We start from the raw sequence: 25,374 nt of genomic DNA on the forward strand, positions 1-25,374 counted from the left end.
CTGGGATCAATTTTTGGCTGTTGCTGTGGAAGTTGGAATTCCTGCCGCCGGTGTAGGAATGGCACACAAGCAGCGCCCAGGAGCAGTGGTGCTGGTGGGACCCCAAGCCCGCCTGGAGGCAGAAGACAGAGAAAAACCTATCCCCGGCACATTTCTCGAGCTGATTTCTAGTGGGGCCAGGAGGGCAGTGCTGTTGTCCCGGGAACAGGTGTGTCCTGGCAAAGGACACCCCAGTGATGCCGTCCCTCACTCCTCAAAGTGTGGGGGATCCCGAGAGCCCGGTGGGCGATGGAAGACCCCGAAAACCACCAAGGGCCACCTGCCTGGGGCTTAATTACTCTTCCTGTGTGAGAAAGGAAGGTGGCTAAAAGGCAAAAACCTCCCAAACGCAGCACCAACCTGCGCTGCTGGGGGGACCCTGCCCTGGGGGCGCCGGAGCTGGGCGGGATGCCGAGGGCCGCGGGGCAGCGGCCGGGAAGAAAAAATATTTATTAAAAAGAGCTTTTTTTTTTTTTTTTTTTTTAATATTAATAATAAAAGCCGAGCCGAAAGAAACCGAAGGGAGCCGAGCCGAGCCTCCCCATACCTGAGCGGGGCGCGGCGGAGGCGGAGCGGCGCTGCCGCTGCCTCCTCCTCCTCCTCCTCCTCCTCCTCCTCCTCCTCCTCCTCCTCCTCCTCCTCCTCCTCCTTCTTCTTCTCCTTCTCCTCCTCCTCCTGCCACTGCCGCTCCCTTCGCTTCCCGTGCCCGCGCCCGGCCGGCCGCGGCGGGTGTAAAGGTCGGAGCGCCGCTGTGTCGGAGCGTCCGTGTGTCCGTGCGGCGGTCGGTCCGGCCGCCCGCCGCCCCCATGCCCCGCGCCTAGCGCCGCCCGCCCCGGCCATGTCCGCCGCGCAGCTCTACACCAAGGTGAGCGGGGAGGGCGCGGGGGGCTCTGCGGGTGCCTCTCCGTGCTCCGCATGCCCTCGGGGGGGGCCGATTCCCGGTCCGGGAGGGGCCCCGCAACTTTCCCGCGGCGGCCGCAGGTGCGCGGGATGCGGAGCGGGCATCCCCGCCGTGCCCCCGGCCCCGAACCCCTCCCGAACCCTCCCGAACCCCTCCCGAACCCCTCCCGGGCCCCAGCCGGGTTCTCCGCGCTGCAGGGTGGACTTCGCCCGCGGGTCGCGGCGGCGGCCTCGCCCTCCCTGCGCTCCGTCACCTGCGCGGCCAAAACACTCTCAGCCTGCCCAGAGCCCCCGGAACAATCCTGCCCTGCTGTATTCCTAAAGCCCGGGCTGGAGGGGCAGGAAGGTGCGGAATCACAGAACCGCAGAGCAAGTGCCCTAACTCACCGAAACGCTTCCGCGGTGTCCGGTTTCCAGAGCCCTTTTTGTTCCACAAGTCCTGGATGAGATCCCTTGGCAGGGGCGCGATGGGACGCGCCCGCTTCCTCATGGCAGCCAGGGAAGGTGGCACGGCTGGTGGCACGGCTGGTGGCACGGCTGGGCACCGCGCCCCGACGGGCCCCACGCTGCCCACACGGAGCCCTTGCTCTTAAAAAGCGATCGTGGTGGTAATTGGAGGCTCAGGTGCTCTTTTAAAAGCAGAGCCTGAGGTCTGGACTAGATAAACAGTTTCCGCTCTGGTTTTAATATTTTTTTTTTGTTTAGTTTTGTTATTTTGTGTCTGTGGGATACTCGGGTAAGCCCAGCCCTTGGCCAGCCCGGGCTGTGGGTGCCTCCCACACAGTTCGGGGCTTTCCGCGCCTTTTCCCAGCGGGAGTTTGTGTCCAGAGAGATCTGTGCCGATTGACCCGTCCCGATGAAAGAGCTCTCGCAGGCAGTGCGAGATCCGCCTGGCTCGGAGCTCTCCGATGGGGAGAGAGCCCTCTCCCTGCGCTCTGCATCTCCCGAGGCTGCTCGGGAGGGCCGCGGTCCGGGAATGCCAAAAAACATCGGTAACGCCGGGCAGGGGCTCAGCCGGGAGCGGCGCTTGGCTTCAGAAAAGGCTTTGCTGTGTGACAGTGTCAGCATCATCTGTTGTCGTAGTGAGAATTTCAGTGGTTTGGATTCTCCCTGTGGCAGTGGTCAGCTCGTGCCAGTTCGGCACCAGAATCACTTTGTGTCCCCCGGGCTTAACTTTGCTGCAGATTTCTGCTCCTGTAACTCATTCTGCCAGCAGATTTTTTATGTAACGTCGGGAGTTGCCACGAATCTTTCATTTGGCCGTGGCCATCAAAGGGATGCAGGACGAATGGTGGCTCCAGTGATCTCCTCTGAACCTGTGGGCATTGCAGAGGCCCTGCTGGACTGAGCTGGGCTGTCTGTGAGCGGGATGACCTCCATCCTTCTCGGGAGCACTTCAAAAGCCGAGTTTGGAACACCTTTCCCCCTTAGAAAACCCGGAGAGGAGCAGGAGTAGAGCTGTGGCTGAACAGCCCTGCCGGGCCGACCACAGCACCTCTCAGGATGAGTGCATGGATGTGACGGCGAGCATCCCTGGGAGGAGGGAGGCTGGCTCTCAGTGCTGCGCTATCCCTGTTGATGGGCTGATTAAAGCAGCCTGGTTAATTGATTTTTTGACTTGATGAGCAGTAGTTAACCTGCATTGTCCTTTTTGCGCCGCCCTGGTTTATAGTCCTGCTGGTCTGTGGAGCAGGTGTGAGCTGCCTCCTGGGGCGCTGCTCGGGATCTTTTTGCTGTGTAGGGACTTTCTGATGAGGAAGTGGTGGGGATTTGGTGGCAACCTGTGTGTGCTCTTAACTTTAGGTTTATTTTTAACAGCAACAAAGTTTGTTGGTGAGAGCAGGCGTTTCAGCACTGGCCCTTCTGCTGTCGCCTGTCAGTTCTGCAGGAACATTCTAGGGATGCAGCTGGATTTTTAGGTGGTTGGGCCAGGGGCAGGAACCCACAAGGGCTGTCTGTGCAGCTGAGTCACAGTGAAATTTAGGACTGTCCTGCTGGGCTGTCTGCTGCATGGGGCCCCTGTGCCCGCTCTGGCCTTTGAAGCAGCAGGAAAAATGTTTCCTGTGACTTTCAGAGTACAAGAAAAAGATCAAAAAGGCTTAAAACCCACAACAAACCCAACAGCCTGGAGCTGCTGAGCCTGGTGGTGCTGGTGGCTGTGGAGTCCCCGAGGCGGAGGGGATGTGTTGGGCTCGGTCCTGGTGCTCACCTGCACGACAGCTCCATGCAGGGGTGATGTCCAGGGGCAGGGGTGACAGCCCAGAGGCAGGGGTGATGTCCAGGGGCAGGGGTGACAGCCCAGGGACAGGGGTGACAGCCCAGAGGCAGAGGTGATACCCAGGGGCAGGGGTGACAGCCCAGGGACAGGGGTGACAGCCCAGGGGCAGGGGTGATGCCCAGGGACAGGGGTGACAGCCCAGGGGCAGGGGTGAGCGCAGGGAAGGGGTGACAGCCCAGGGAAGGGCTGATGCCCAGGGGCAGGGGTGATGCCCAGGGGCAGAGGTGATGCCCAGGGACAGGGGGGATGCCCAGGGACAGGGGTGATGCCCAGGGGCAGAGGTGATGCCCAGGGACAGGGGTGATGCCCAGGGGAAGGGGGGATGCCCAGGGACAGAGGGGACGGCCCAGGGACAGAGGGGACAGCCCAGGGGCAGGGGTGATGCCCAGGGGCAGAGGTGATGCCCAGGGACAGAGGGGACGGCCCAGGGACAGGGGTGATGCCCAGGGGCAGGGGTGATGCCCAGGGGCAGAGGTGATGCCCAGGGGCAGGGGTGATGCCCAGGGAAGGGATGAGGGCCAGGGACAGGGGTGATGCCCAGGGACAGGGGGGATGCCCAGGGGAAGGGGGGATGCCCAGGGACAGGGGTGATGCCCAGGGACAGGGGGGATGCCCAGGGGAAGGGGGGATGCCCAGGGACAGAGGGGACGGCCCAGGGACAGAGGGGACAGCCCAGGGGCAGGGGTGATGCCCAGGGGCAGGGGTGATGCCCAGGGACAGAGGGGACAGCCCAGGGGCAGGGGTGATGCCCAGGGACAGAGGTGATGCCCAGGGGCAGGGGTGATGCCCAGGGACAGAGGGGACAGCCCAGGGACAGAGGGGACAGCCCAGGGGCAGGGGTGATGCCCAGGGACAGGGGTGATGCCCAGGGGAAGGGGGGATGCCCAGGGACAGAGGGGACGGCCCAGGGACAGAGGGGACAGCTCAGGGGCAGGGGTGATGCCCAGGGACAGAGGTGATGCCCAGGGAAGGGATGAGGCCTCCCAGGCCTCTGCTGGCAGGTGAGGCTGTTTGTGGGGAGCAGAGGAGGAGGAGGAAGGTGATCCAGGCTCAGTACAGCTCTCTTGCTGAGAGCCTATTGATCCCACAGGCTATTGATCCCACAGGTGCTGTTGTGCTGGCACGGCCACAGCTGCACCTTCCTCTGAGTCATTCCTCCTCCTGCTGGAGCCAGGATGAGAGAAGCTGCTGAGGAGGCACTTTGGAGCGTCCAGGTGGGAATTCTCAGGTCTCCTTCCTGCTGACCTGCGGTGGGAGCTGGTGTGTGCTGTGTGGAGAGGCCTTAGCTTCCATGTGGCTCTTGCAGAAGGTTTTCTGGGACCTTGTGGGGATGTGTAGTAGTTTTCTTGGTGCATAAATTTGTCACCATGCTGATGAATTTGGTGCATTGGATTGGCCTGGGGGGCACTTAGGCAGGAGAGGAACCCATCCTGGGAACACCAGCAGCTCTGAGCTTCTGCTGGAGGCCCTCTCCATGCGATGCCTGTGCCCCTGCAAGATCAGGGCTGACTGTGTTTAATACCCCCATCAAGCAGGGTAATTAGTAGCTCTGCCTAATTATGAGCATGAGAGTAGTTCCAAAGCTGCCTCAACCTTCACGCGTGTAGGAATCCACTTTGGTAAATAGTTATGGAGAGACCATTCTCTCTTCTCACTCCCACTAATTCACCTGGGCACTCTGGGATTATCTGGCTGTGGATTTCATTTTGTGGCAGAATCAAACAGGAGCTGAGCAGCAGAAAAGGAGTTCTGTGGCAGAGGATGCCACCTGGCACCAGCCTGTGCAAGAGGAACAGGGCAGGTGGTGGTATGGAGAATTCCAGCCTGCAAAAACCTGTTCCATATGGAGAGCTAGAAGAACTTCACCTAATCTGTGCACTGCCCAAGAAACATCTTCCTAAGGCTGCTTGTGCTGGCCCTGCTCCTGCCACGTCCCTGATGTGCCCAGGTACAGCCAGGCCCAGGAAAACTGCTGCTGGGCAGGGGAGTTTGTCAAATCCTCTTTATCTGCAGAAGGGGACAGAGGCAGCTCATGAGCCTGTGCAGTGCCAGTGTGAGCCTGGAGTGGGATCACTGAGCCTGTGCAGTGCCAGTGTGAGCCTGGAGTGGGATCACAGCCTGTGCAGTGCCAGCGTGAGCCTGGAGTGGGATCACAGCCTGTGCCGTGCCGGTGTGAGCCTGGAGTGGGATAACTGAGCCTCTGCCATGCCAGTGTGAGCCTGGAGTGGGATAACTGAGCCTGTGCAGTGCCAGTGTGAGCCTGGAGTGGGATAACTGAGCCTGTGCAGTGCCAGTGTGAGCCTGGTATGGGATCACTGACACTGTGCCATGCCAGTGTGAGCCTGGAGTGGGATCACAGCCTGTGCAGTGCCAGTGTGAGCCTGGAGTGGGATCACAGCCTGTGCAGTGCCAGGGTGAGCCTGGAGTGGGATAACTGAGCCTGTGCAGTGCCAGTGTGAGCCTGGAGTGGGATAACTGAGCCTGTGCAGTGCCAGTGTGAGCCTGGAGTGGGATAACTGAGCCTGTGCAGTGCCAGTGTGAGCCTGGAGTGGGATCACAGCCTGTGCAGTGCCAGTGTGAGCCTGGAGTGGGATAACTGAGCCTGTGCAGTGCCAGTGTGAGCCTGGAGTGGGATCACAGCCTGTGCAGTGCCAGTGTGAGCCTGGAGTGGGATCACAGCCTGTGCAGTGCCAGTGTGAGCCTGGAGTGGGATCACTGAGCCTGTGCAGTGCCAGTGTGAGCCTGGAGTGGGATCACTGAGCCTGTGCAGTGCCAGTGTGAGCCTGGAGTGGGATCACAGCCTGTGCCGTGCCGGTGTGAGCCTGGAGTGGGATCACAGCCTGTGCAGTGCCAGTGTGAGCCTGGAGTGGGATAACTGAGCCTGTGCAGTGCCAGTGTGAGCCTGGAGTGGGATAACTGAGCCTGTGCAGTGCCAGTGTGAGCCTGGAGTGGGATCACAGCCTGTGCAGTGCCAGTGTGAGCCTGGAGTGGGATCACTGAGCCTGTGCAGTGCCAGGGTGAGCCTGGTGTGGGATCACTGAGCCTGTGCAGTGCCAGTGTGAGCCTGGAGTGGGATAACTGAGCCTGTTCTGTGCCCTGGGCAGGAGGGATGTACCAGGACACCCCATGAAAGGTGCCATCATCATCATCAGGGTTGATTTGCAGCACTAAAACAGAAATTAGAGTTGTTTGTTTGGCTGACCTTTGTTATGTTGTAAGGTGATGCTCTCTGTATGGCAAAAACAGCTGTAATTGCTTTGGCTTCTGATGTTCTGCTGTCTTAAAGGTGCTTCTTAAATTATGGTAATTGTCCTTGTAAGTATAGCCTCTGAACCTCATGCAAAGTAGTGCTTCTGCCAGGCTAGAGAATAAGCTGTGTGTTTCTGCTCCTGGGCTGCCGTGCAGCTCAAGATATGCTCTTCAGAAGGTCTGCAAGCTCTGGGTAAATAAGAAACCATGGTATTTATTTTTCATGTTATTTTTTTCCTCTCGTTGTGCAAAGTGTCTGCTGTTTGCCAAGTATGTTCTTACAGACTTGATGCGCTAAAAAAAATCCCAATGGCTAGTGTTGGGTGTAGAAGACTCTGGTTTTCACTTGAAGTTGTATTAAATGAAATAGCTGGAATGAATTGGTGGTTTCTGACCCTGGGGAGAAACTTCTCAAAAGTGTGTGAATGCTGCCAGTGTGATCACACACTGATTGAGTCAATGGATTGGCACAGACCTTCTGCCATAAAACCTCCTGAAAATTATTTATCCTGCAAGGCTCAGGGAGGATTCATCCTCAGCGTGTGCCTGTGGGCTGGTTTGGGGCCGAGGAGCAGCAGGGAAGGGGAAAGAAGATTTTCTGTGGATTGTGTAGAACAAATTTCTGGCAATAAGTGCTGGGGACAGGGAGTGTTTGGGGTTCAGGCTCAGGACATCCACGGGATGCTGCAGAGCTCCAGAGCTCCTGCTGCTGCCATTGCAGCTCCTGTGGGGACAAGCAGGTTACAGCTGAAGGTTTTTGTCTCTTTTTCTTTATTTAGATGATGAGAACACGTGTGGGTCATGGCATGCAGGGCAGGGACAGCTTGGAGGCCACGCTGGGGTTTTTATTTAAGGATGGGGCTGTCTCACTGAGGGACCTGGGTCCATTGGCATCCCCGGGCTCCTCCTGATGCTGCCTCATTATGAGCTGCAGTGGCAGAGAGAAAACCATTGAAACGTAAACTCTGATTGCTCCAGCCAGCTCTCTGCAGGCTGGGACTGTGCCAAGGGCACGGCCAGCGCCGCAGCCGCCCGGGGCCCCTCGGCTTCCCCGCGGTGGCACAGGGACAGACAGACAGAGCCAAGCCTGGCCTGAATATCCTCCAGCCCACTGGGTCTGGGCCTTGCCTGCATCCCAGGGAGGTGAGGGATTGTGGTCTGGGGGGTATTTCCCTGCCTCCATGGGCTGGAGTTCACCCCACGCTCTCCTGGCACTGTGTGGGTGCACGTCCCACCAGAGGGCACGCTGCTCCGGGGCCTTTGTGCTGCAAAAATAACCACATTCCCATCTCTGTTTGTGCAATTTTTCTTCTCAGTTGTGCATTTAATAATGCCTGTGCTTGGGTCAGACGAGAGCCACTGAGCCAAGGAGCTCAGAGCTGAGTGCAGGTGCTGGGGCACAGCCCCAGGAATGGTTGCAGCAGGGTTAATTAGCTAGATCCCGCTGTATGCCCTCTTGCTGGCTGGGATTAATCAGCTTGCTCTTTTAAAAAACTATTTCTGAGAACTCCTGCCCTGATTCTGCTACAAGGGTGTGAAACTGTGGTGTGGAAATCGCAGTGCATGCAAGCCCAGGTTGCAGTGATTTGCTGGGCTCACTCCAGGGTGAGGGATGGGAGCAGCAGTGGGTGCTGTGCTGGTTCTTATGGGATTGGGTGGGATGAGTCCTTCCTGCCCTTTCCTGCCCTCAGGAAGGAGTTTATCCGAGGTTATTTGTTACAGGCAGCCTGGCTGCTGTTGAGGAATGTATTTACAGAGGAGGATTTTTTGCTTAGTTGTTCTTTCTTGCTGCCAATTACCAGGCAGAGAAAACAATGACCCTGAATGTGAACTCATGCATCTCTTATGGTGACCAAGAAAGAAGGCTGTGTATGTTTGTGGCTGTGTTTTTATACATATATGCCTAAACTTCTCAGTGTGCTGTAAAGCAGTGCAGCTCTAGTTATGTTGGACTTTTATTTTACACACCAATGAATTTGAAGCCCTGTCCAAAGCAGGAGTAATGTTCCCTTACTGTGATGTACCTTCAGGGAATCCACAGGAGTCGCCCCACTTGGGCATGAAGGTGGACTTTGGGCTTTCTGAGCTAGCCATGGGTGTAATAAATGTCAGGTAAGGCAGGTGAGGCTCTGAGCTGGGTGTTTTGTGTGGTGCTGCTGCCTGATCTTTGACCCTTCCTGCACACGTTTGGTGGTGGCTAAAGGAGCATCAGAGCGAGCTACAGCCCAGGTCAGGAAAATGACTGCTGTTATTGCAGCGGAGCCTCAAGCTGTGGCAGACACCTGAAATGTTTGCACAACACTTTAGGGAAGAATTTGCTGCTTATCAAAACTGAAAAAAGGCCCCTGTGAGCTTTCTGTGTCTCGAGCTGGCAGTAAAGCGGTTGTCATTGTACCCCTCTGGCCTGCTCTAAGGCATGTCTTGTGGGGTTGGGTTGGGTTTTGGCTTAGCCTGAGCCTTCAAGGATGAGCAGAGCCCTGTCCAGAGGTGGTGGCAGGGCTGGGAAGGACCAGGCTTGGTGGGTGATGGGCTTCACAGGGCTGTCCTTGGTGAGCCCTCTTTAGAGTGTTGTCTGGGTCATGGTGAACTCGCCGGTTGCGCTAATGAAGCTTTTGAGGGTTTGGCATTTCTGCCCTTTGCCTTTCCTGTGGTATCCAGAGGGCTGGGAGAAGAGCATCCCTACAGGGAAGAGCCCTCAGCCTGGAAATGTGACTCCTTCTCCAGCTGTGCTCTCCTTTTGTCCTTGGTTTGTCTGCGTCTGAAAAGCCTTCTCTAGCTGGCTGAAACCTGGGAATCACGGGAATGACTTAAACACGTCCAGGTAGGGACTGTGGGGCTGCAAGAGCTGTGAGCAGCACAGGTGTGTAAACCCTCCCTGTGAACAGTGATTACCTGCAGGTGGTGACTGCCAGCCCTGGCACGGTGCAGGAGGGTGGGATGGTGTTGCAGCTCCTCCAGCACCCTGTGCTCCTGGCCTGCTCTGCCACCATCCTTTGCCATTTTTAACCAAACCCCAGCTGAGTCTGCTTGTTTTAGATTTCATTGTTAATTTTCCCCTCCCTGAGCAGTTTTCTGTGGCACTGGCTTTTAGTGCCCTGTGTTTGTCCCCAGGAAGTCCCAGCAGAGCAGCAGCAGTGCTGTGTGACCCTCCCTGGCTCTGTAGGGTGCAGGGCAGGCTGCTGTGTCCCTGTTCACGTCCTCCTTAGTGTAGAGCCCTCAGCTCCCTCTCTCCACGTTCCCACACAGGCACTGTGGTGGCACCACTGGGGTGGCTTTGCCTCCTCTGGCTGCTCCAGGTGCTTGGTGCTTCCATGGATCCTCAGTGGGAGATGTGTGCTGTGTCATGGAATCCCAGAATGGTTTGGGTAGGAAGGGACTTGAGGGGTCATCCAGATCCAGCCCCTGCCATGGGCAGGGACACCTTCCCCTATCCCAGGCTGCTCCAAGCCCTGTCCAGCCTGGCCTGGGACACTGCCAGGGATCCAGGGGCAGCCACTCTGGGCAGCCTACACCTCTGGGAAACCCACATCCATTCTGACTTTCGGATGTCTCTCTTGGCTCTCACCCACAAGCCTCCATCACCACATGCTTCCAGCTCAGCTGTTCTTTGAGAACATCCTTTCCACACCTGGGGCTGACCAACCCTTCCAGACCACAACCAGCTCCCACCCTGAAGGAGCAGGGGCAGCCCATGAAGGGATGAGTTTCCCTTGGTGGCCCCAGGCCTTGGTGGAGCCCTTACACCCGGGCAATGCAAACCTTCCCCCTTCCTGTGAGTCACTGCCCAGGCTCCCTCCTGGAAGTGCCAGTGCCTGTGAGGAGCTGGCTGGATGTGCTAACCATGCTGGGAGCAGGATGTCTCCTGGGTGAATCACTGCCTATCACAATAGCAGGTTACACCTCAGGGATGTGGCCCAGCCAGCCACCGCTCTTCAAAGGGAAAAAAAGACCCTTGATGTGTTTAAAGATGGCTTTTAGAGCATCACGGGCATGTCCGGATTGTTCTGGAAGCCCCACAGGGATGGTTTCAGGTGGCACAGGCAGACCTGCAGCTGCCAAAGCAGGCTGGGTGTGGGCAAGCACCTGAGGCTGCTGACATGTGTATTAGCAAGTGAGCATTGAAAAGGGCTTTGAAACAAAATAGGAATAAAGAATACCTGATCCCTGTGCCTGCTGAGGAGCTGGTCCTGGGTGCTACACCCCAGGTGAGCACAGCTGGTGTAAGCATGTCTCAAGGCAGCCAGTGGATGCCAAGGTGCTGAGGTGATAGAAGGTGTAATTTCCAATCTAATTAAGCTGAGTAACTCCTGGTGGATTGATGCTGCTTAATTACTGTGTGCTCTGGGAAGGTGGGTGCTGTGGGTATTGCTGTTCTTTGCCCTGGGCATGGCCTGGGGCTCGTTCAGGGACACTCAGCCCCCTGGTGCGGTGGGCATGGAGAGCTGGACGTGGCTTTCACCTGGCAGCACTGGACTGCTGAGGCCTTGGGTTGGTCCCACATCTCTAGGAACACATGTCCTTTTCTGGAGACAGGTTGGAGGAGAAGGTTCTGCTCCAGAGCAGAAGGTGGAGGTGGGAATACTGATGTGGCTCTTGCCAGCTCTTCCCACAGCTGTGGGGTGCCTGCTTGTTGCTTATCTGATTCCTCTTTCACCGTCATGTTTAGTGGTAAGAAATAAAATAATGAAAGAAATTGGAGATAAAGAGCTGCCTATCCAGAGCTTGGGCAGTGTCTCATGTCTTGTGCTATCCCTTTGATTTCTTCCAATGCCAGGTGAGACAGGAAAGCAATTCTCTGCTGGGTTGGACTGTGAACACCTGCACTATCCTCTTGTGAGTAATGGCACCAACAAGGCACGTTCTGGCTGAAGCAAGACCTGTATCATCACCACGGGAAAGCTCTCAGGGAAGGCAGGTCTGCGTGAGCTGTGAACATCTCACCTGTGGGCTGGTGCAGAACTGCCCTCGGGGGTGTCTGCAGGGCCTCCCCTGCCCCTCTGAGCTGGGCTTTTCTCCCTGTGCCTTTTGAGGAGCAGAGGTGCCAGGGTGACAGACCTGCCCTCGGCTCTTCTGCTGCACATACTGCACCGCCCTGGCCAGAGATAAGCAGCTCCTATCTTGCTCCTGTAAACCCTGGGAGCACCAGGTTTGAAATCTGTTGCTCCCCCTCCCTTCTGCTTGTTTTCCCTTTCCTTCTGCTTTGTTTTTGGTTGGATCCTGCCCCAGCAAGGAGACGAGCTCTTCCTCCCCATGCAGCAGCGCTGCTGCTTTGTCTGCCCTGTCGCAGGTGATGGAGGCAGAGCTGCTAAATAAAACACTTCATTTAAAAACAAGCAAGAGGGCAGGAGGAAAATCGAGGTGTCTTGAGCGTGCAGGTCTCAGTTCTGCAGAGCCCTGGCGTGAGGGTTAAAGGGCTGATGCTTTGGGTGCAGCCGGTGGCAGGGACGGCGCTGGAATTCAGCCCCGGGGCAGCTGCTGCTGCCCGGCCCCTGCTCGTCAGAGCTGCTTTGAAGCCTCGTGTGCTCTTGCCATGCCAAAATAAACGCAGAGTCGAGGCTGTCAGAGCTAATCTTCATCTCTCTGCACTTTGCCCTCCCCGCTGCTGTTGCAGTGAGGGGTGGCTGTGCTCACACCCCGCGTTTTGGGGAGTCCTGGGGACTGTCCCCTAAGTGCTGGCCACCTCGGGGCAACCTGAAACACCTGCTCATTGACCACCAGGGTGGGCCTGACGAACCATCCCTAGGAACAAAACCTGTCTGCATTTCCCTTTCGGCACTCTGTGCTGGAAGAGGTGGGCATGGCTGAGGCTGCTCCAGGCTGAGCCACTTGGCAGTCCCCAAAAACTGCAAGCAGGCTTTTCCTCCCCAGGCACTGCTCGACCCAAAACACAGGTTTGCATCCCAAAGTCCACCAGCAGGCACTTGAAACAGTGTTCTCACCCAAATGGAATCTCCCTAGGGTCCCTCTTTTTTTCTTTTTTTTTAAATATGGATTTCTGCACCACACACTTTTTATCTTTGGATAAAAAGCCAGTTCTCAGAAACAGAACATTCTATTTGTCAATGCCAAAAGGTCTGTAGGCTCTTTTCCTCTCCTTCTTTTTTAAATATTATTTTAATTTATTACTCTTTTTTTTTTTTTTTGACTGAAAAATGTGCTGTCTCCTGCCAGCCTTTGCTCTGGTGCAAAGTTTCAGCACTGGGAGGGGGGTCACGTGAGGTAAATCAGCAGAACACAAACCCTGCTGTTATTGACTAAACTTTGCCCGGATCTCACCTAATCACCAACCTGACATGTATTTAAAGCTCCAGCTCTTTTCCTGTGAGGAGAGAGCTCAGCCCCACATCAGCACTGGAGCAGCCCTTGGATCCTTCCAGGCTCCTGGCATCCTTCTCCTTCAAAGGGTGGCATTTTTGAACCCTTTGGATACAACTCATGCCTGAGCGATTGCTTGCTGTTACATCCCAGTTATTAAATTGTATTTTCTTTTTCTGGGGTAGCAGGTTTACTGCTTTTTTGCATTTTTTTTCCTATTTTTTTCTAGTCTGATAGGATCCTGCTGTAATTTTCAGTCATTTGAGAGGTATTGCCCAAATTTAGGCTGTTTTTAACTCCCAGCAGGATGGGTTTTGGTGTCTCTGTGTGAAGAGCCGGCTGGATGTTGCGGCTGATAGAAAATCTTCCATGTGCACAAGTGTTTTAATTATGGGGCCACTCAGCTCACAGCTAGTGAGGGTTCATCCTCCTAGCAGCTCTGAAGGCAGTTTCTTGTCTCTCCACTTTCAATCCTAATGGCTGAGTGTTTCCAAAGGAGAAACCTTCCAACAAAACGATTTAATTTCCCTCAGTAACATTTTGGGCACAATCTGTTGGCGACTCTTTTATCTGGCGTGCCATCTCTAGGCTTATAACCCTCTTTGATGTGGCTCATTCAGGGGAAAAATGGCATTACACACTACCTCAATCATTCAGATGTCAGAGAGGATATTGCATTTGACTAATCGGGGGAAATTTGGGAAGATTTAGTAATGCCAGGAGACATGACCCACTTCCAGTTAAACGCTTTTCAGACAATAGAGGTTGTGCTAAGTGGTGGGGGAGGGAGAAACACTCATAGACTAGAAAAAACTAATAGTTACTTTTAATTTTGAATTTTGTTGTGCTGACCCTTTCCTAGGTTCAGGATGGGCTTGCTTTCTTTTTCTGTTTACATTTTTTTTTCCCTGAGGAAAATATGGTACTGATACTAACTGGTTTTGAACAGATGTGTGTTATCTGGAGTGACTGTCCCTGTGCTGTGGGTACCTGTCACCTTCGGGATATGGCTGAGGGTGTGGGGAGCTGTGGTCCAGTGTGGTGTGGCTCTGGTCCAGCTGTGGGTGACCAGCAGTGGGTGTGGGAATTGATTTTGGCCGTGCCAGCTCAGGAGGGTGCCCACCTGATGATGTGCATCTTAAATACATAAAGAATATTAGTTCACCAAGCGAGATTTAAGTGTTCTTCTTGTGTTCCAAACCTTCAGTGTTGCTCATTCCTGATCCTATGAGTGTCTGGCCAAAACCAAACAGAAACTGCAGAGGTGCAGCTCTGTGATGTTGTAAAACTGCGAGATAGCCAAACCTAAGTTTGTAGTGTATAAACTTTTACTTCAAAGGCAACAAAGGAGAACATTCTTTTAAGAGGTAACTCCATAATTTTTAGCACTGCAAGTTCTGTCAAGCAGCTTGTGGCTGTTGCTTTGTGCAAGGTTTTATCTTTGCAGCCATGTGAGCAGAGCAAAAGCAACTTACTCTGCTTAGAGCTTATTAAACCCCTTATTAAAAATAGTTCTGTAATCCTCCTGGAGTATGGCAACAACACTTTGGTCTCAGTTCCATATTGCAGCTAAATTCACATTGTAGCAGTGTGCAAGGTGCTGCTGAGATGCAGACACACGATATTGCAAGATCCTGGAGTGAATGTCCAACGTGATGGAGCAATGTCAGAGCCCACCTGAAAAGGGGAAGGGGAGCTGTGCTGCATGGGCAGCATTTTGGGGCAAAAAGTCCACCCTAGGGATGTGCTGGAGCTGCTGCTGTTTTCTGGAACGGGGTCCAAGTCTTCAGCCTTTGTTGTTGTTGTTTTCACTTTTGTGTGATCATTCGGGTGTAGGTGTTTTTTAATGCTCTGCTTTTGCCTGCAGCCAGGATTCCACTGCTCTCCTTCCACAGGACACAATCCACTCTTGTTTTCTGAGCTGCTCCCCAAAAGCTCTTCTTTGAAGAGCCGCATTGTGATGTGACTTGAAGCTTAGAAATAAACTTCAAGTGTCTTCACCGAGCAAGTTAGCACCTTCCTCGGGTTAAAATCTTGTTTCTTCTGCCTCCAAGCTTCAGAGCCGTAGACTGACATGTTTCAGATGCATCCCTGTTGATAAATGCTGCTTTTGGGTGCAGCTACAGAGATGGCTGGAAGCGACGTTGCCCTGACGCTTGTGTAGATAAATTAATTTCCTCTGCGCACACCTCTGGGTGCCTGAGTTGGTCACTGGGGGCTCTGGCCTCCGAGCTGCCCCTGTGTCCCATGAGTGACTCAGGGGGAATTTCTGCAGCATTAGCAGTGGGTGCTGGATGCCCAGCGCTCCTGTGAGGTTTGGGGGGCCCTGGAGCCATGGCCAGGCTCAGGCTGGGCAGGAGGGTTGCCTCCCTGATCCCTCTCACCCACCTGGGAAGCAGCTGGAAAGCTGGGAACAGCTGAAATGTACCTGGGATCTGGACAAACCTGTCCTGGCGAGCGGCTGAACTTCAATACAGTAATTTGTCTGGGAAGGGAAGAGGCCGATTTGGAAGGACTTGGCTTCTCTCCTCCTGTTCAGACAAAACAAATGTAATTTTTCAAGTCAGGGCAGAGCAAATCAGTTCAGAGCTGAACCAGAGCTCATATTTTGAAAGCTGAAGAGCTTTTGAAACACCCCAGCAGATGGAAGAGGCCCTGGCTGCATCTGCCTTACCTGCTTTAACCCCATAAACAGCACTGACCCTCGTCTCTTACAGGCTTTGTACATAATTAATGTCTGATTTGAAAGCTGGCTGCTCTGTTAACACACTTGTCAGTGATTGATGCTCAGAGGAATCTCTTGGGAGCTGCAGTGCCCATGCCCAGGGCCTGTGTTGGATGGCTGGGATGCATTAAGGATGTTTAAGTTGTTGGATGGAAACAGGCCAGTTAAAAACAGTTAAGGACACAGCTTTTCCCACCCTTTGTTTGAGGCAGCGCTCGGGGAAAGCTGAAGCCACTGTGTGGGTGCTGTGCTCTGGCAATAAAGCAGCAGTGAGGGGGTGGGCGCTGTGTCCTTGGTGCCACAAACCCGGGCTGAGCTGAGTGTGGGTGTGAAAATGCAGCAGTGGCCCTTGGCCACTAAACCACTGTGAGCGTCTGTGGGGCTGGAGTGACACCTGAGATCCTGAAGGGTCTCTGCAGGGGCTGTGTGTCCTTCCAGCAGCCAAACGCTGCTGGTGCTGGGGTGGTGTCCTGCAGCTCTGTCCCTCGCTCTCCCTCCCAGCTGAGGCCTTCAGGTCTGTGAGGATGCTGTCAGCCCCCCGAGCTGCCTGCGTGAAAAACACCAGTCACCTGTGTTTAAAATTTAGACAGTTTAATAGTAATGAAATGGTTGTAAAGATAGTAATATAATTAGAGTAATAAAAATTTGGACAATTAGGATTTAGGACAATACGAGACAATAAAAACAAAAAGTTACTGATGGTCCAGGTACCTCCTTCTGGGTAAAATAAGCCCAAAACAGGACCCACCTTAACAGAGGATTAACCATTAAAAGCAACACCCTGTTGCATATTTATACATCTCATACATGCTGCATAAATTCCATTCAAACACAGGATTCTGTCTGGTCAGTGTCAACTTCTTCCTCTGAATCCTAATGGCATCTTCAGGGCTCAGCAAGGCAGGAAGAAGTTCGTTTCTTCTGATAATGGAGCAATAAATTCTCTTTCTCTGAAAGACTCAGGTGTCCTGTGGCTGCTATCTGGTGTGAGTACCTCATTCCTTTCTTTAAAAAAATATCCCGCATACATAGTTTCTATTTTAACATTATGTTATAACCTAAAACTATATTTAACGCACTACTTAAAAAAAATTATTACAGCATAACTTTCTAACATAACACATATAATATTCATTTTAATATTTGCGTAAAGCCAATCATAAAATATGGATTTTTCACACCTGTGTGGGTCAGCAGCTGCTGAACTCTCTGCTTATGTCCAACATCCCTTCCACAGGCTCACAAAACCCCTCCACTTTGGGGGATTTAAGCAGTTTTTAGGGAAGTCTCTTGCATTTTATTTCTGCAGACTGAGTGCAAGACACTGGGGATAAATTTGCTGCAGCAATAAAACACAGGTTAGGAGTGATAATGATATTAACTGTGGCAGTCTGTCTCACTACCAGAGCAGCCAATACCCTCTTCTGTCTTGTGATGAGGGGAGATTTGTGGCTCATTTTTCCCTGTGTCAGTGCAAAACGAGATGTGGGCTTTCTCCTGCACATGCAAATCCTGAAGGAAGTGTTGGAGGAGCAGGGAAATCCCAGCTTTCCCAGACAGTGTTCCTGTCTGGAAACAGGCTGTGGGGTTGCTGAGGTTTGCTGGCTTCCTTTGAAACAAAGCCCAGGTCTTTGTCAGTGCTTTGCTGGTAGAGGGACAGAGGGGAAACCTCCCCTCTGAATGGGCTAAAATGGCTTTTGAGCAGGTTAAACTGCTTTCCTGTGAAAAGAGCTTTTGTGGAAAGCAGTCCCTTGGGATTCCTCCCTGGGACATCAGTGCTGGCTGCCAGGAGCTGGCTTTGTGGATGTGCTGGTGGCAGCCAGGCTGTCCCCAGATCCTGCACTGCTGTGGCCATCAGGGCTGTCCTTGCAGACCTGGCAAGGACCTGCTGGGACGTGTCATGTCCTGAACGAGGTGGCTGCTCTGAAATGCATCAGCCTGGAGCTCAGATCCACAATCCTACCGCTGGAAACGCCAGCAGCTGAAGGAGCATGGAAATTTGGGGCTTCTGCAGACCCTCTGTGGGGAAATCCCAGAATCACTGAAGGGTTTGGGTGGGAAAGACCTTACAGTTCATCCAGTGCCACCCCCTGCCATGGGCAGGGACACCTTCCACTGTCCCAGGCTGCTCCAAGCCCCATCCAGCCTGGCCTGGGACACTGCCAGGGATCCAGGGGCAGCCACAGCTGCTCTGGGCACCCTGGGCCAGGGCCTGCCCACCCTCCCAGCCAGCAATTCCTAATTGCCAAGAGCCCAAAATCTGTGCCTGCCCTCTGGCAGTGGGAGCCATTGCCTGGGTGCTGTCCCTGCAGGCCTTGTCCCCAGTCCCTGTGCAGTGACTGAAATCAATGACTGGAAGCACCAGGGAAAATTCAGCGGGATGTGAGGCCTGGGCTGAGCTGGGCCTGCTCTGAGGGGCTGCTTGCTGTGTGGCTCTGCTCTGCTTTTCCAACCTGATGCAGGGGACATCCTCTTGCTGGAAGTGACCCTGATTTGCAAATACAACACCGAGAGGATGGGGAGAGGAGGGGAAAGCAAATATTTGCCTTTCTGTGGCTGAATCCATCTTGCTGAGGCTCTGTTAGGTCCTGCCCCTCTCACACTTGAGTCTCTGCTCTTACTAGAGTATTTTTGTTTATACAAAGTGGGTCTTATCTACACTGTAGCTGGGAATTGGGAGGCTGCGCTCTGGCAGTGCCTTTAATAAAGCCCTGATAAGGGCTCAAAGGCCAGCCTTGCTGCCTTACCAGGGAGCAGGAGGTGAGAGGTGCCACGGGGAGGAGAGAAACTGAAGCAGTGGCAAAGACTGGTTTGGTATCTGGGGTGAAGAGAGTCTGGATGGCACCTCTGCATGGTGACAGCACCATGCCATGATCCAAACCAGGATTTTTTTTTTTTTCTTAGTAAAGCATCTGAGAGAACTTGTTGGAAAATTTGCAGCAGCCTCCAGTTTCACCCCAGTGAGGGATGGAAGGTGGAGCAGCTGTGAGGGGACATGAGCTGCTCCACATCTCTCTGCTGTTTGTAGACCACATCCCCTTTGGACAGGCTCCCAAATCCCTGGTGCATCCATGAGTGTGCATGGCCTCTTCTGATGCATCTGGGTATTGGGGAAAATTCCTTTGTGGAAGGGGCTGCCCAGCCCTAGCCCAGCTGCTCAGGGCACTGATGGAGTCCCCATCCCTGCAGGGATTTAGAAGCTGTGTGGATGTGGCACTTGGGGACATGGGTCAGTGGTGGCCTGGGCAGGGCTGGGATTTGATGGTCTGAGGGCTTTTCCAGCCCAAATAATTCTGGGGCTCTGTGGTTTGGAGGTGCTGTGGGACAGGCCCATGCTGTGGTGGTGCTGTGGGTCACCATGATGGCACGCTGGCAGTGACTGAAGCCACGTGAGTTCAGCTGTCCCTGCCCAACCACTGACCCCTGCAGCTCGAAGGAACTCAGCTGTTGGTACTGGCTCTTTTGTCAGAAAGAGCAGAAACCTTTGGTCTTGTACATTCTGAACTGGGAACTCAGCATGGTTGGCAAAAGCTTCGCTTTTACAACTAAATAAACTTGAATAATGTAAAGTTTATTCAATTTAGTTTTTTCTTCTTCATTTTATTCATCTACCTAGCAAAGCATGAGGTCATCCTTTAGAGGAGAGAGAAAAGTGGCAGAGCAGTGTAAGGTAGAGGTGGATTTGAGTTACTCTTTAGCCCTAATTTGAGTGAGCTCATGACATGTCTTCGTGCACTCTGAAACTGTTATAACTTCAAGATGTATTCTTATTTGTTTTGCTGCTTTTCTAGTTAATAACAAATGTTTCCCTCACCTTGGGTGGTAAGAGTAGGGGTAACTAAGCCTTGAAACGGGGTAAGTCCTGAAGCTGAGCTGATGGGACTCCCTGGTTTCAAGGCAAGTGGCATCAGCTGCTGTGTGACTGTGACTCCTGTCCTTCCCCCAGGGAAAGGCATCCCTTGGGCAGGAGCTGCATTCCCTGGAGTTGGGGCAAAGCTCCTTGGGCCCGAGCCAGGGAATGTTAGTGGGAACAGAAATCTGACAGCTGGGGTGTCCCTGTGATGTGGGGAGAGCCAGAGCTGAGGCTTCCCTTGATGGCAGCCCCCTCTGGAGCCTGTGCCTGTTGGGGAATACAGAGATGCTCCAGTGGCACAGGGAGGGGTGTTCCTGTGAGCACACACGTCTCCTGTTGGGACAGGGACATCCTGCGTGCCCACCCAAGGGTGGCTTTGTTGTGGGAATGGGGAAGGCAGGAGCAGCACCCCATGGCTGAGATAGATTCTTTGGGTTTTTTTGTAATCTGTTTTTATTTTCTCCTTCTGTTTGGGTGCTTTGTTCTGTGGACACTCCAGTGTTTCTTGAGAGCTGTGTTTGATCTTCCTGGGAATGTGTGTTTGTGTGCAGCTGGGGCAGCCACCCTTCCAGAGGGAAGAGATAACCTTGGATTTGCCTAACTCCTCTGGGGACACTGCCAGACCAGGGGAAAAAATCAAAATTCAAACCAGGAAGTGAAGGCTAGAAAAGATACATTTTGGGGTGGTGATTTTTTGTTTTGTTTTGTTGGCTTGATTTTTTTTTTTTTGTTTGGGTTTTTTCCCCTTTTGTCTTTGGTTGTTGTTGTTGTTGGTTTTCTTTAAGTGGGTTCAGGTGCCCTTCTTGCCACCATTTTCCCACTTGGGCAGGCTTCTGCATGTTGTTTCCCTTCCCTGAGCCCTTCCTGCAGAACACAACGCTGCTTTGCCAATGGCACCGCCTCCCAAATCACCTTCTGAGATTCAAAATTCAGGGGTTGATGGAGATTTTCTTTCCTGCATCCTTCCTCATTTTAGCTTTTGTCTCCCCTACCCTTGTTGGAGGAGATTTGGATGTGGGATTTAAGGGATGCTTTTCCACGGAGTTGCTGTGTGGTGTAAAGAAGAAGCTGCAGGATATGAGTGCGGGAAGATCTGGAGAGCCAAAATATCAGAATTTCAGCTGGACACTGTGAGGGAATGGGAAGGAAAACAGCTGACTGTCCAGCCACGCTGTGCCTTGCATTTCATATATTAAAAAGAAAACCGGTGTTAGCTCAGCAATTGCAAAATCTTGCTGATACATTTCACAGGAGAGAAGAGACAGAATCTGTGCATGAGCATGGAGTAACTCCTGACACAAGTGCTCCTCTGAGATCTGGTGTAAAGACTGCTTGGGAGCACCAGAGCCAGCACAAACCACATCCCCAAATACCTGGAAATTGCAGTAAGAAAGAAATTTAGGAAGAAGTTCTTCCCTGGGAGGGTGGGCAGGCCCTGGCCCAGGGTGCCCAGAGCAGCTGTGGCTGCCCCTGGATCCCTGGCAGTGTCCCAGGCTGGGCTGGATGGGGCTTGGAGCAGCCTGGGACAGTGGAAGGTGTCCCTGCACATGGCAGGAGTGGCACTGGGTCCCTTCCTGCCCAGACCATTCTGCCATTGTATGGAAATGCAGGAGCCGTGGTTCCCTCCTTTTCTCTGCCCTCCCATTCCTCAGCAGCTTGGAGTGTCTGAGTGTGTGCTCACTGCTTCAGTTACTTTAATTGAAAATATTTATTCCAGCTTTGTGTCTTGATCACTGAGGCTGTTCCCCAGGTGTCTAATATCTCTTTTCTAGCAGACCTTGTTGCTGGAATTTTTAAATTACCTCTGGTAAAACGTTGCTCATGCAAACCCCTGGTGATCAATTTGTTTTCCTTCAGTTGCTCAGCAGTGAAAAGGATGCAGAGGTGGCCCCAGGGGTCTTTCCAGCATAACCCTCTCACTGGAAAATGCTGAAAAATGTCCTGTAACTTTAAGTCAAACCCCTTTGAATTAACTATGCCTGAGTGATGTTCCAAGAGGGGTTTTAATGCCCGAGTTCTGGAGATGTGAAGGGTTACTGTGCAGGTTGATTAATCCAATTACTTCTTTTGAATAAGGTTAACAGTCCAGTCTGGTGGAGAGGTTGCACTGCAATTAACAGTGGTTTTGGTGCTGTTTGGGTACAGTGGTGCCCAGGGGGGAGGGTTGCTGAGCTCTGGAGGGGTGGGGGATGTGCTGTGGTGCCCTGGATTTTGGGAGATGCTGGTGACACCCTGGATGCCACCGGTGCCACCGCAGTTACAGCCAAGGAGCAGCCACTGCTTTAAACATTTCCAGCTGAAGGCCCTGCTGTCCCCTGGCTGCATCCCTGCACCCCAGAGCCAGGCTCCTGCCAGGACCTGGCATTTTCATCTAAAATCATCTAATGTGGGGTGGTCACTGCCCTGGGAAGTGAATGTGCTTGAGAATTTCCATAAAGCATCACAGGCCTGTGTTACAGACAGAAGACTCTGAAAACCCAAGGGAAAAAGGCCATTTTTGACTATTTAATTAAACCCAAAGGCTGTTTTTAAGCTATTCATTACCAATCAGCTGTAAATGGTGTATATTGAGCGCATTTTGGATCCAGCTTATGTTCACCAAGGAGTGGTGAACTCACATGGATTTCGGATGGAAAAGGGGACAGTGAAGGCAAGGTTATGTCACATCACTCATAAACATCACTGCTAAAGGTTTTGATTAATTGAGAATTACAGGAGAGAGGGGTAATTAATGCCAATCAAGAGGGATTTGCAGAAAGTAGCCTGGAAGGATTTCACTCTTGCAGTATGACAGGCTGTTTGGTGAAAGTCATGCTACAGGGACACTTGGCCCTGCATGGAGTTTTTAGTTAAAAAAAGGCAAAACCTGAGTCTGTAAAACCCCAATAACCGTTATTTTAATTTAAAAAGTTGTCTGCATGTCTGAGCTGTGTGTGAAAGGCTCACCCTGCATCAAGGATATTTTCACGGTCCTGTGCAATGTGGGAGTTTTTAATCAATCACTTGCAAGGAGAGGTGAGGAGCCCCCAAGGAGCTGATTTGGCTGGGTGGTGCTGGGTGTGCCATGGGCACCCGTGGGTGCTGGAGCCTGGGGAAGGGGTGCTGAGCTCCCTGCTCCAGGATGCTGATGCCCACAGCTCCTCCAGGGAGATCTGCAAGTGAAGTCAAGTTACCTGTGTGGGCTTTATCAACAGATTTTCGCACTTCCCAGGGACTCTGCGGAGATTTTGGGGGCTTTGCAGAGCATCCCTCTTTCTGGCAGGGGGTGGACAGTGATGGTGAGCAAATAGGAAGAGTTTTCAGGGCTGAGCCAGGCCTGACAGAAGAGAAACTCGGTGCTTGTGTGGGGCAGTGCTGCCCTGCTGGATGGACCCCAGGAGCTGGGGAGGGGACTCGCAGCAGCTCTCTGGGTGCTGGCACCTCTTGGAGCTGCTCTAACGCTGGTGAACATTAAGTTTTGAAGGGTTTTGCAGGGTTAGGTTAATTCTGCCGTGGGGCACGTGCTGTAGCTCCAGGCTTAGCCCCTCAGAGGGGAGAGCTGTGTCTCACCAGGCTGCTCCCAGCCCTGGCAGCGCTGCTTTGGAGCTTCCTGGGGCAAAGGGCTGCTGTGCTCAGCCTGCTCCTGGCTTGAGAGGGCTGCAGAGACCTGGGTGCTGCCAGCTCCCACCAACCCGGCCCAGCCCTCCCCTGCACACCTGGGGCTGCTCTCAGGTGTGTGTTAGGGTGGTGCAGGTGACAGCGCACATCCCCTGTGCCTGCAGCCTTGCTTTGGTTTCACTACTTTTCAAAGGGTAGAGAAGCAAAGTGAAACCAGAAGTTGCTGCGCTGCCTGGAGAAAGTCGTGGTGTCACAGCCCATGAGGCAGCGGCTCCCCAGCCCAGGAGGAACCGCCTGCCTTTTTTTGCCCTTTTTGCCCCAGATTAAGACCAGATTGTTTATTTGCGCTGTCCCATAGCACCTGGCGCTTTACATACTTCTGCAGCATCGGATGACTTACTGGAAGAGGAATTTTGCAGCGGGAGCAGGGCTGTGTGTGCACTCAAGACCTTGACGCTGAACTTGTCACTCTTAATTAAACCTGCAGTAACGAGTGACGCCGAGATGCCACAGGAGAAGTGGCAGGGGAGATGTTTGGAATACACGAGTCGTTGGCTGTTAGTTACATGTAACACTATTAATTAGTCTTGGAAATCGTCCTGAAAATCACAGCTAATTAAAGAAAAGCCTTCAAGGGGTACCCCCAATGTTTCTGTCCTGGTGTCAGGGCTCGCCTGCAGCCCCCTGTGCTCAGTGCCAGTTTTCTGTCTGCCTTTGGTGACTTGGGGTTGGTGCAATGATGGACTGAAGCCTTTTAAATGCCCCTTCATTAGAAATGCTTCTAATGAGCCAGTGGATAAATGCTGCAGATGCTGCTTGTCCAAGCACTGCTCAGCTGCTGTGACAATTTATGCAAATCGTCATCGGAGTTAATTTGGGCAGGGGAATAAAGTTCCACAAGGAGAAATGGAGCAGATTTAGTGCTGGTGGGAGACTTGGAGCCATCCATCAGCGTGACAGCTCTTCAGGGGGAGAGGAGAACATCCCTGTGCCTTGAAGGCATCAGTGAAGCACATAGTTTGCTCAAATTCAGGGGCCCATGCAGTGTTCAGGGATGGAGAGGTGCTCCCCAAAATTTAGAAGCCCTGCCTTAAAGGAGGCATTGTCTGGGTGTGCATTTGTGTGTTTGTCCAGGCTCCATCTCCACTAGCACGAGGATGATAGGGAATATGAGGGGTGGTGTAGATAATGCCCATCTTCCCTAGCTCTGCTGTTTGTTTTTGTACATTTTTATCAGCCCTGGGAAACACCCAATTTGCTCATTCTCATGTTGAGGAATTAGAGGTGCTCCTGCAGAGTGCCACCGTCTTTCCCTTTACATTTAACACCCTCCGCAGGTTAGCACTTTCATTCATGTAGCTCAAAATGATGGGTTTTGTGCTTTTTAAGAAGTAAAACACTATTATTCTTTTTCCCTATCCCTAAAGCATCATGCACTTGTAGCGTGTGTCCCCCACTCAGAGCTGAAATGCTGATTTGCCAGTCCTTTCGGTGTTTGTGGGGATTTAGGGTGAGGAAGAAGTTCTTCTTTTGCTACTAGAGGTCCCTGTTTTGAGTGGATGCCCTCTCCATCAAGGAGATGGAGATGCTGGAGATGCTGGATTTGTGTTTTCCCCCAGCAGCACCGGGTGCTGGTGCTGGGCAGGGGAGAGATGCACAACCCTGGGCCATCCCTGCCCGCCCTGCACCAGGCAGGCACGGCCTCTGCCACCCCTGCTGTCCCCTGTGAGGCTGTGCCAGCTGGTGGTGCCCAGCAGCAGGCAGAGAAGCCAGACCAGCTGAGACACCGGGGTCAGCAGGTCCTGCAGTCACGGCACAGCTTAGGGAGCCCTGACCTGAATTTGAGCTTGGCTTGTCTGTCGGGCAGGGGAGAAATTGCTCCTGGGATGGAAGTCTCGTTCAGGGGATGGGAAAGGGAGGATTATGGTTTGCCATCTGCCTTGATATTCAGTAATGTAAATAATAAAAAAAAAGGTAATGGCCCACAAGTCCCTCAATGGAGATATTTTGCTGCGTCACGGGAGAAGCAGATTTTTCTCCTGAGCCACGGCCAAGTGGGGCAGAAGGGAATTTTAAGGCTGCAGGGCACCCAGGAGAGGTCCCTTTCCGTGTCCCCCTCCTGCCAGCACCCATCCAGTGGCTCTTCCCAGCACCCACGGGTGCAGATGGTTTGCAAACACAAACAATTGGCCACAGCAGAGTCACTGTCACTCCTTCCACAGCCACCTGTGGGACCCTGCTGCCCTGGGCACAATGGCAGAGCCTGGCCCAAGCCACCCGTACTGCTCACTCCAGCTCAGTACCAACTAAAATTAATGAGGAGAAGTTTGTTTGGTTTAGCACAGAGGCTGAGAAAGATGCTGTGCACATCCAGACAGGGGCTGCAAGTAAAATCCTCTGGTGGTTTTTTTTTTTTTT

At 53.1% G+C, this 25,374-nt stretch overlaps 1 protein-coding gene across 1 annotated transcript in view; it reads left to right on the top strand.

Moving 5' to 3' along the window:
* The first annotated feature begins 806 nt into the window (after nt 1–806).
* Nucleotides 807–25,374, top strand: part of MYO5B (myosin VB) — a 146,372-nt gene continuing 121,804 nt past the window's right edge. Inside the window, exon 1 of the mRNA XM_036403645.2 lies at nt 807–904. Within this exon, the coding sequence (XP_036259538.1) occupies nt 878–904 (27 nt within the window). The 5' untranslated portion in view covers nt 807–877. The remainder of the gene's footprint in view (nt 905–25,374) is intronic.

Source organism: Molothrus ater, chromosome Z (assembly GCF_012460135.2).
Source record: "Molothrus ater isolate BHLD 08-10-18 breed brown headed cowbird chromosome Z, BPBGC_Mater_1.1, whole genome shotgun sequence".
NCBI classification, from domain to species: Eukaryota; Metazoa; Chordata; class Aves; order Passeriformes; family Icteridae; genus Molothrus; species Molothrus ater.